This window comes from Malaclemys terrapin, chromosome 4 (genome assembly GCF_027887155.1).
Source record: "Malaclemys terrapin pileata isolate rMalTer1 chromosome 4, rMalTer1.hap1, whole genome shotgun sequence".
Classification (NCBI taxonomy): Eukaryota; Metazoa; Chordata; order Testudines; family Emydidae; genus Malaclemys; species Malaclemys terrapin.
This window is the reverse complement of record NC_071508.1, coordinates 7,880,533-7,891,829: the sequence shown is the minus strand read 5'-3', so window position 1 is coordinate 7,891,829 and position 11,297 is coordinate 7,880,533. Positions and strand designations below refer to the sequence as shown.

The 11,297-nt window shown below is 44.8% G+C and overlaps 1 protein-coding gene across 1 annotated transcript; it reads right to left on the bottom strand.

Moving 5' to 3' along the window:
• Positions 1–10,361: 10,361 nt before the first annotated feature.
• LOC128835420 (olfactory receptor 1052-like) lies at positions 10,362–11,297 on the bottom strand. The gene has a single exon (XM_054024894.1). The coding sequence runs from the start codon at positions 11,295–11,297 to the stop codon at positions 10,362–10,364; it is 936 nt and encodes a 311-aa protein (XP_053880869.1).

The window sequence follows — 11,297 nt, the reverse complement described above, 5'->3', positions numbered from 1 at the left end:
GTAAGACTAAAATTAAAAAATCAGTGTTGTTGGCTAGATCTTCACTGACTAGACCTTGGAGGAGGCAAGACATAAGATGGAAATTTTGCTTATCACAGGAACAGAGCAACCAAAGGCAAAAAATTGTCCTAACAAACACTGAGTGTTGATAATCAGTTATTGTAGCCGTCAGCCATTTCCAGCTGATGTGATGGTGATTTGCTTTATTTATTACATTTTATTTTAATAATATTTATTCACTTGTGTGGCCTGAAGAGCTTAAAATCTAAATGACATAATGTGATGACTGAAATTAGCTTAGCCCTAAGGGAATGGAGTTGTTTGTAGAGGATATTTTAATAGATTTGCACAAAGCTTATTGCTGGAGAGGAGAGGAGATGAGGTCCACCTTGAAAAGGAATTGGAGGGTTGGGAGAGAGTTTGCATGCCACACCTGCTCTGGAGTACACTCTCGGCATAGAACAGCATAGCACTGTGGTCGTGAAATGCCACCCATGTGCCTCAGCGGGTGGGGGAAACTTGATGGGGCTGGCAATGTAAGGGGACAGTCCCAGCAATGAGGGAGGGAGACACTCAGTGAGGGACACCATGTAGCTTCTCCCATCCAGAAGTCTCTGACACCCAATGGCCAGCTTGGAGGAGAGGGGGGTAGAAGATTCTGATTGGCCAGTATTCCCCGTCTCCCAGGATTTAACCTGGAGCAGGGGCCATATGGATCCACTTTTGGTTCCATTCTAGCAGCTCCATCCTCCTCACTCTGAACTAGGAATAGGAACACAGCCTGACAGATGCTGTGGGTCTAGCCCATCACCCATATGGGGGCCATGAAGGAATTTTTTCTCTCATGGGCCAATTGGCAGAGGACTTGGAAGATTTGGCCTTCCTTGCATCACTCTCAAGCTGCAGTGGGTTAAGTGGAAATGACCTTGGTACCTAACGTAGGTATTTGGGTTGAGCTGTTAATTTTTTGCAACTTGCGGCCGGTCTGCCATGTGGTTAAAGCTTTAAAATGAGCCATTCCCAGAGGTAAGAGACCTGGGATTTTGATGATCGGTCTCAGGCTCATGGGATAGGGTGAGACCTTGTGAGCCGAAGCCAGACCTTGTGGCCCTTGTGGGATGAGGTCCCCACCCTTAAGTCCTGGGGTGATTGATCTGAGGAGAGCATATTCCAGATTACAGGTTATACAGTAAGAAGCCCTGTAACCCCCACATGGGAACAAATTAAATGCCTGGTGTAGGAGAGGATGGGTGGTGGGCGGGTAGAATTAAAGTTTAATCAAACTTAATTCTATGCGTGTCTGTTCTCATTTTCCCTCAGCGTCCTCATCAATTTCCAGTGCAGGATTTATTCTGTGCAGTTGTGATGGGTTCCCTGGGTGCAGCCTGGGACTGTGGGACCACTGCCCCCCCCTTAACTCTCTCCAGCCTGGGCTGTCTCTCACAATGCTTTGCTAGTGACAAACAACAAACCCTCCCTCACTCTCCCCGCAAGGCGCTGTGATAACTCAGCACAACACCCAGCTAGATTGCATGAATGCTCCCATAGCCACTCACGAATCACACAGGGAAAGGCACTGGCCGAATCCCCCAAACACTGTACCTCAGGAATATACCATCATGCACTGGTCAAGATGAGCAGTGCACATTTATTAAATGGTTTCAGAGTAACAGCCGTGTTAGTCTGTATCCGCAAAAAGAACAGGAGTCCTTGTGGCACCTTAGAGACTAACAAATTTATTTGAGCATAAGCTTTCGTGGGCTACAGCCCACTTCTTCGGATGCATAGACTGGAACACACAGAAAGAAGATATTTATACATACAGAGAACATGAAAAGTGGGAGTAGCCAGACCAACTGTAAGAGGCCAATCAATTGAGATAAGCTATCATCAGCAGGAGAAAAAAAACCTTAGAAGTGATAATCAAGATGACCCATAGAAGGTGTGAGGATACTTAACATGGAGAAATAGATTCAATTAGTGTAATGACCCAACCATTCCCAGTCTCTGTTCAAACCAAAGTTAATTGTATCTAGTTTGCATATTAATTCAAGTTCAGCAGTCTCTCTTTGGAGTCTGTTTTTGAAGTTTTTTTGTTGCAAAATTGCCACTTTCAAGTCTGTCACTGTGTGGTTAGAGAGGTTGAAGTGTTCTCCCACTGGTTTTTGAATGTTATGATTCCTGATGTCAGATTTGGTCCATTTATTCTTTTGCGTAGCGACTGTCCGGTTTGGCCAATGTATATTGGTTCACCACTTCATCAATGGAAAGTGGATATACACTAGCCTTTGCAAACCTGAGCTGATTACCCAACACTTCAGGCAAACTCACTGGTAAACATAAATAGAAAAACAAATGTATTGACTACAAAAGATAGATTTTAAGTGATTATAAGTGATAGACAAAAAGTCAGAGTTAGTTACCAAAAGAAAATAAACTATAAGTGAAGGGTTAAAATCCATTTTATAGAACAACCTGGTATATGGATTGTGCCAGCTCTTTTCCAGACCCAAAGTCCAGAATATGGTCAAGGGACCTGAGGCCTAGCAAATAGTGATCAGCTAAGAGAAAGCTGGGGTAAACCGATCATCTTGTTTTGCTAAAATAAGCCTAGCCAGCAAATTGCCAGGTGTTGGAGCAGAGAACTGAATAATTCTGTCTCATTCAAGATGCAAATTAAACAAAGAATCCCTGTTCCTATTGTGTTAGTTTCTTTTGTAAGGAGATGTTGTTCCCACATATCCAACCTTGAGTTTATGAAAGGTTGGCACATGTCAAAATAAGATATGGCATCCTCCCACCTCCCTTTCCCAGGGACTAATGCCTGCCTTATAACACAAAGGAAACAATCTTTATTGCCATATACTTTCACTGTTTCTTTGTTTTAACTCCTAGGAATGTATGTGCTGGACAATCAGAGAAGCTACTCCATTCCTGTGGACCCCAAATCAGAATTCAACATATATATTTTATACTAATAACATTTTATCAAAGTATTAATTAAATATTAACTTGCTAACTTAAGACCATGGGCGGAGACATTATGTAACCTGTTAACCATTGGCTAATGTGCTATCTTGTCTTGCTGCAAAACCTATCCTGGGGTGTGGAACTGCCTACCCCGTCACTTTCCCCCGCCCATGGAAAATCCATATATTCTATTGTAATCAATTGATTGACAGTGTCTCTGAGCCTAATAAGCCAGGTGACACTCCGCCAGTGCTGTGTGTAATAAACTCCTATGCTTGACCTCTACATGATGTGGATTTATGTTCCTTCAATAAGCATGCAGCCTAAACTCTCAACCCTATTAGACTGGGCAACATCTAGATTAAGCAGTTTTTCTCACCCCATTGGATGAGTTCATAGTACACAGATTTCACCCTTGAAACCTGGGTCAGTCTCCTCTTTTGGAGTCTTAAGTCTTCTTAATGGCCTTGTTTGCAGCATAGGTGGGGACAGGAGAAAGGCCAAGCATGGGGCCCCTGTGCTCTGTTTTGTACCCTCAGTCCCATGTGCTTGGAGAATACAAGTCCAGGCATGTCTGGTGGGCATTGCTGAGTCCCCAGGCAAGGTTGAGCAATTCCCCTGGTGTGGCCTCAGGCAGGTGAGTCATTGAATTCTAGCTTCCTTGCTGGACAATGGTTGTTTGACACCCCACCTAGGCACTGGTTACTTTCCTTGCTGTTGTCTCTGGAGAGCTAATATCTGCCTGATTCCCCAGCTTACAGCATGTTTTAGTGACAACCTTACAACACAATTCTCATAACTTCATATGCATTAATGATATACATATATGGATAAAAAAATGACCTTCAGCAGATCATAACATTTCCCCTGATACCTCACACTGCCTGCTTTATATGCAAGGTCACAATTATATATAAATGAGGAATAGGGGGGTTACAGGGCGCTCCCCCAAGGTACAGAATGTCACAGCAGTATTTTATTTTCCTTTTGCAAAGCCATTTTCTGATGATTCTGTGTCTAAACTTCTGTCTTAGGACTAGGCTATCCTGCATCTCTCTATCTGGACAGGAGCGGTGACTCCCACACCCCAAGAGAGAACATAGTCATCTGAGTCATCTCTATGAAGAACCTTAAGGTCTACAAATCCACTGCACTACTGAGTTTACCAGGGAGAAAACTGTACTAAATACTCTACAGCTATTTCATGATTTCCATCTATACTGCACATGCCAAGAGTGTGCCCCAAGAAAAGGTCACAGAAAACTCCACCCAGGTGAGTGAATTCATTTTCACAGGACTCACAGATCATCCAGTGATTCTGGTCACTCTCTTTGTGGTGTTTCTAGGGATCCATCTCACCACCCCGATGTGAAATCTTGGGATGATCATGGTTATCAGGATCGACCCTGGACTTAACACCCCCATGTATTATTTCCTTAGTAATTTGGCTTTTGTAGAACTATGCTATTCCACAGTCATCACTCCCAAGACTGATGCAGAGAGAAAAGCCTTTTTTTTTACACTGGATGTTTGGCTCAGGTTTTGAGGTGGGGTATCTTTGTGGCTACAGAGTGTTACCTCCTAGCCAAGGTGGTGTACGATCATTACGTGGCCCTCTGTAACCTGCTGAGGTATTCAGCCATCAGGCCCCCAAGACTCTGTGTCCAACTCATGCTTGGGTCATTCCTAAGTGGGAGCATAATAGAATGGCACAAACAATGGGCATTTGACAATTATCCTTCTGTGATATCTCCCTAGTGTTGTCACGCTCAGCTCCGACACCATCATCCATAACATTATTTTACTTGTTTTGGCTTTTTTGATAGGGGTGTTCAGCAGCCTGACTATCCTCTTCTCCCACCTTCTCATCCTCTCCGCCATACTGAGGATCCGCTCCACTGAGGGTAAATGCAAAGCCATTGCCACCTGCGCTTCCCACCTGACTGTTGTGAGCATCTTCTGTGAGACTGGCGTCTTTGTGAATTTAAAGCTCAGGTCAAATGACTCTCAGGCTGAAGATAAGGTAGTCTCAGTGTTCTACACTGTGTTGACCCCCATGTTGGGGGGAGGCAAGCAGGGGCACAGCCCACTCAATAATCATCTGTCACTGCCCCCAGCTTCTGCTCTGGGCCTTGTCCTCCCCACTTTGTGCCAGGGTGGGAGTTGGGCTGAGCATGGCTGAAGGGACGTGCCTGAGAAAGGCACTGCAGCTAGCGCGCCCAATGAGCCCCACGAGATGGCGGCCGGAGCAGGGGAGCCCAGGCTGGCAGCACAGCATGCCTCTGAAAAAGCTGTCTCTTCTTCTAAACTTTTGACCTACAATGGTAACCCCTGGCCAGGAACACCTGTCCCATACATGGAATATGGTTTTCTAACACCTTGTGGTTGGGCATGAATTGCGTTGGGACTCCTCCATTGTCACTCACCAGACTTTTCTACAGCCACCTCTCAGCTACTTTTTTAAGCTAGTGAGGCTGGGGGAGAGAGGAGAGAAAACACAAATATTTTCTCGTGTCATTAATTATTTTGTGTCACTTCATATTTCAAGGCTTAACAAGAAACCTGTGTTGGGTACCCAGGTGTCATGTGTGATATCAGGGAGCATCACAGGTGCCCGATTGTGAGATACAAAGATCTTTTGTACAATGCCCAGAAGCATATAGCCCCTATGACCTGCCTCTGGTTGGTAACTGCTGAACTAAAGAATGAAGGGTTTGCACTGCTTCCTTCTGCCACGGTGACAGAATTCACCCATGTATTCACAGCCTACTCACTATTGCACTAATCTTTGTGCAAAGTTTGCCTTGAATGTATCATTTGAAAACATAATTTGCTGATCAATATTGTCCTTATAAAATACACATGGCCACATTGTGTGTGAAGTTATAAGATTTCACTGTATGATGTTATTAACACATGTTCCAAACTGAGTTTGCCAAACAGGTCTGTCTTAAACAAAGGAATATGTGCTATACTTAATTTGTATTTAAGCAGTAAACAGAGTCATCAAGCAGGAAGGGAAGCAAAAGAAACTCAAACAAGTGAGAAAAAAAGCAGCAGGGAACATCCTTCCACATAGACATTTTGCCTTCTGGTAACCAGCTGGAAATGTTTCTCAAAGTGGGGATAGGACTATAAAAAGAAGGGCCAGACATCCCAAGTCACATCTCTCTCTCTTTCTCTCTGCCTATCAATTCACTGCATCTGAAGGGAGAAAGGACACAACTGTTGAACTGGGGGAGGGGTCCTGACCTAAGAAGTTTGGCCAGTAACACTGCTGAAAGTATGTGGTGAGAAAACCTAGCTTTGAATTTCACATCGTTTGTTAAGTTAGGCACCAGTTGCATTTTAGATTTATTTTTCTTGTAACCATGTCTGACTTTTCTGTCCCATTATTTGTACTTACTTAAAATCTCTTTGTAATTAATAAACTTGTTTTGTTGTTTCATCTAATCCAAATCTAATCTAAATTGAAGCATCTGGGAAACTAAATTGAGTGCATATTATTTCTAAACAAGAAATAATGGACAATGTAACTTGTATTGTCCAGGAGGGGACTGGGAAGCGCAGGACATACATTTCTGAGGGGACATCGAAGACCGGGGAGTGTGATGTGATTAACCTGCAGTATAACCAAGGCTGATGAGAGCCAGATTGTAACCCACGTGTGGCTGGCAGGCTGCAGTTACTCACAGATGTTCAGGGTGTGACTTGCATGCTGGAAGGTTGCTTGTGAGTGGCCCAGGTTGAAGCCACTTCAGCAAGGCATTGTAAGGCTCCCAAAGTTGCAGGCAGAGGTGACACAGCTGCTGATCAGTCTGGATTGCACCCCGGTATGACACAGCCACCTAGGGTGACCAGATGGGATAAAGAAAATATCAGGACACATGGGAGGGGGAGGAGGTCCCGCCAGCAGAGCAAGGGGAAAAAAAAAAGCGGAGTCCCGCCGGCAGAACGAAACAAAAACAGGAGTTTTGAAATATTGGGACAAATTGCGTCCTGACCAAACATCGGTCGGGACGCGGGACAAACGCCTAAAAATCGGGACAGTCCCAATTTTATTGGGACGTCTGGTCACCCTACAGCCACCCACCTAGAAAATAGCCCAGTAACACCAAAGGTATAGTGCTAAATGACTGAAGTGTTAGATTGACATGAAAGGGCGAGGTCACCAAAGGGACGGGCCCATGCTCTGATTCATGGCTGCATATGCACAAGGACATTGTGGTCATCACTTATCCCCAAGGAGATCCATGGCAGGCCCAGTGATAATTCTTCCTTTCTTCACAATGGTAGCAGAAATTATCCCACACGGGTATGCAGGCTTGGCTGGTATTACTCAGCGCTACAGGGCACATTGGTGCCCCCTTCTCCTAAGTGGTGCCAAGCTTTGAGGCATTGCAGGGTTGATTCCTCTAGGAGGAAAAGTCAATGATACATGTCAGCTATATTCTTTTGTATAATCCTTGTGAGTGTGGTTTTTTTTTTTTTACAAAGAATGCACACAAAGTCCTGTTTCCCTGAACACCAGTAGAAACAACCAAACAGCAGGCAATCTCTGTCTTCAGAAACAGCCAAGTCTGTCTCTCCACGTCTGTGCTGAGGAAGCACTATGCCCGTGGTTCCTCTAGGAGTCATGCTCATAACTCCTCTTCCTGGCTTCACTGCCTCCAACACACCCAGGCTGTGTCCACACTTGGAGCGGGGCCTGTGACTGCCAGCTCATGTAGACGTACTTGCATTAGATCTCATTGAGCGAGGGCACTACAGTAATGTAGCCTGTCCAGCGGCATGGACTAGTTGTTCCAAGTCTGACCCCAGGGGGTTTTGGGAGGGTATGTACTCAGGGCTGCTACCCAGTGGCTACAGTACTATTTTTAGTGAGCTAGTTTGATGAGAGCTAGTGCAAAAATGTCTACTCGAGATAGACACCCCCATCTCCAAGTGCAGAGGTAGCCACAGCCTGCAGCCAATACCCAACCACCTTGCGTTTGCAACTAGAGAAACCTCTGTTAATCTACCAGGGTTAGCTCTGGCTTGGCCACACAGCTTGGGCACATTGTCTGCAGCTGTTGCACCTAAAGGGGCTCGATTGCTCCTTTTGTTAAGCCTGAAAGAGGGTGCTTGGCACATCCATGGGCTGTAATGAGGTCTGTGGTTGCACTTGGATCTAAGACCCACCTGGTGGCAGCCATTCCCCATTGGCAGTCTTGCCCCATTGGAACTTTGTAACAATTCTTCTTCAGTGTGTGAGTCTTGAACACAAGGATAATATGACGAATGGTGGCATCCAAAGAGGAGAGTGATAATATTACAGAAATGTCACAAGAGAACAAATCAATGAGATTGGGGCCACAAAAGAATCATCTCAAGACAACAAATGTTTGCACCATTGTATTTACACATCCAGCTAAGAAGGACCCAGCCACAGTTGGACCCAGTCTCAGGGACATGACGGCTGTATAGAGCAGTGGATTACTGCAGGCCACATATCTGTCATACACCATCACCGCCACCAGGAGGCACTCCATCATCACCAAAGTCCTGAGAAACCAGAGCTGAGTCAGGCAGGCAGCAGAAGAAATGGCTTTCCTCTCCACTTACAAGTCCGCCAGTGTGACGTTATTGCTATAATCTGGGACCATATAGATCATTGTTGCAACCAAGGTCCTGTAGTGGCCCGCAAATCTTGTATAAAGGGGGTCAAATGGGGTGTCTAAGACAAGGTTATGGTTTACTGGTTATGATTATGCTGTCTATATGTGTGTATCAATTTTGTAGTTGAAGTTATGAATATTGGCTCTATACTGGCTGTATTTCAAACTTATGCTATGCTGCTGGGTGACATCCCAGACAAACTGGTGTTAGCTGTGCCTAGCCTGCTTGATGGCCCATTAAGGACCATCAGCTATACAATGGACCCATTGAGAGAAGGCAAATATGCCTTGAGACTCAGCAAAGTATGCAGGAACTTGCCCATGTGACTCCAGACTCCATTTTGCTGTAATTTTCCACAGTAAGAACAAAGAGGTGTTCTTACACCTGGAAAAGACTATATAAGGCTGATGCCTCGTCTCCATCTTGTCTTCAATCCTGCTTCATACCTCTGGAGGAACTTTGCTTCAAGCTGAAGCTTTGAACAAAGGACTGAGGACCCATCCCAGCGGGGGATGTATTCCAGAGACTTGATTTGAACCTGCAGTTTATTCTATCGCTGCTGCAAGCCTGAACCAAGAACTTTGCCATTACTGGATGTAATTGATTCCATTTAACCAATTCTAACTCTCATCTCTATCTTTTTCCTTTTATGAATAAACCTTTAGATTTTAGATTCTAAAGGATTGGCAACAGCGTGATTTGCGGGTAAGATCTGATTTGTATATTGACCTGGGTCTGGGGCTTGGTCCTTTGGGATCAGGAGAACCTTTTTCTTTTACTTGGGTATTGGTTTTCATAACCATTTGTCCCCATAATGAGTGGCACTGGTGGTAATACTGGGAAACTGGAGTGTCTAAGGAGATTGCTTGTGAGACTTGCGGTTAGCCAGTGGGGTGAGACCGAAGTCCTCTTAGTCTGGCTGGTTTGGTTTGCCTTAGAGGTGGAAAAAACCCCAGCCTTGGGCTGTAACTGCCCTGTTTGAGCAATTTGTCTTGAGTTGGCACTCTCAGTTGGGTTCCGCCAGAACCGCATTGTCACAGCCAGCATCCTTGGGGGTGAGGCATGTGGAAATAAAGACATCTACAAAAGCCAGGTTAGTGAGGAAAAAGCACATAGGAGTGTAAACCTGACTGCTGCTGATGATTAACGTGATCATACTGAGATTCCCAAAATACTGACAGCTCAGACTATTAAAAACCATACAAAAAGGGTGACCTCAAACTCTGGACAATTGATGAATCCTGTGAAAAATGAATTCAGTCATTTCTTTGGTGAATGGTTATTGTGTGAAGAGCACAGATAACAACCATCAAACGGCTGTGGTGAATTTATTTCAGTCAGATCCCTGAGAATTAAGCAATCCTGTACTAATATAGCCTTCCCTAGGGAAGCTGACCTGCTCTGTAACTCTTTCTCGAGGGACACAAGCACAAGCCACTGGCTGATGCTATTGGTGTGAGCTGTGGCTAAATCCCAGGCCCTGCCTTGAAAATCTCAATCGAGGGTTCCAGGTTTTGACAAAATTAAACTTGGGGCACCTGAAGAAATGCATTAAAATGAGTGAAATGTACAAAACTGGGTCATTTCCAAATGCTTCAAACTCTCTCTTTACTCAAAGACTTTACTTCAGCAAGATTATTTGAACTCATTCAAAAGGACCCATTGTTGTTTTCATACTAACACAGATGTTCGCTCATCAGAAGTTATCACCATTTGCTCATAAATTTACCTCCCTAGGGAAAAAAACTCAGTTCTATGACCCTTTTCAAAGCGTTCTTCACCTCTTTGTTCCTCAGGCTGTAGATCAAGGGGTTCAACATGGGGGTCACCATCGTATAGAACACTGAGACCACTTTTTCCTGACCCCGTGAATGTTTGGTGTTGGGCTGCATATAGATAAATAGAGCAGTGCCATAGAATATGGTGACGATCGTCAAGTGGGAGGTGCAGGTGTTGAACCCTTTGCGCTTCCCCTCGGTGGACCTGATCTTCAGGATGGTGGAGAGGATGAAAACATAGGAGATGAAGATAATCAGGCTGGTGAACACCCCAGTCACACAAGCCACGGCCAAAAGGATCATGTGATAGATGCTGGTATCGGAGCAGGAGAGTGATAACAGCGGGGAGATGTCACAGAAGAACAGGTCAATGACATTGGGGCCACAAAAGGATAATTTTAACGTGGTAATAGTTTGGATCATTCCATTTACAAACCCAGCTAGGAATGACCCAACCACCAGCTGGATACAGAGTCTCGGGGACATGAGAGCTGTATAAAGCAGGGGGTTACAGATGGCCACGTAACGGTCGTACGCCATGACAGCCAGGAGGAAAGACTCAGTAACCCCAAAGAAACTGACAAAACAGTATTGACATACACACGCAGCATAAGATATGACTTTCCTCTCTGCTATCACGTCAGCTAAGAACTTGGGAGTGATGAATGTGGAATACCAGAAATCTACAAAAGCCAAATTACTGAGGAAAAAGTACATGGGAATGTGTAGCTGAGAATCCAGCCTGATTAGCATGATTATCCCAAGATTCCCCAGCAGGGTAACCACATAGATCACTAGGAACACTACAAAGAGGGTGATCTGAAACTCTGGACGATCTGTGAATCCTGAGAAAATGAATTCTGTTGCTTCAGTGCAATTTGACCAGGTCAT

Coding starts and splice junctions, on each gene's coding strand:
- LOC128835420 (XM_054024894.1), bottom strand. CDS start 11,297: ATGACCTGGTCAAATTGCACTGAAGCAACAGAATTCATTTTCTCAGGA.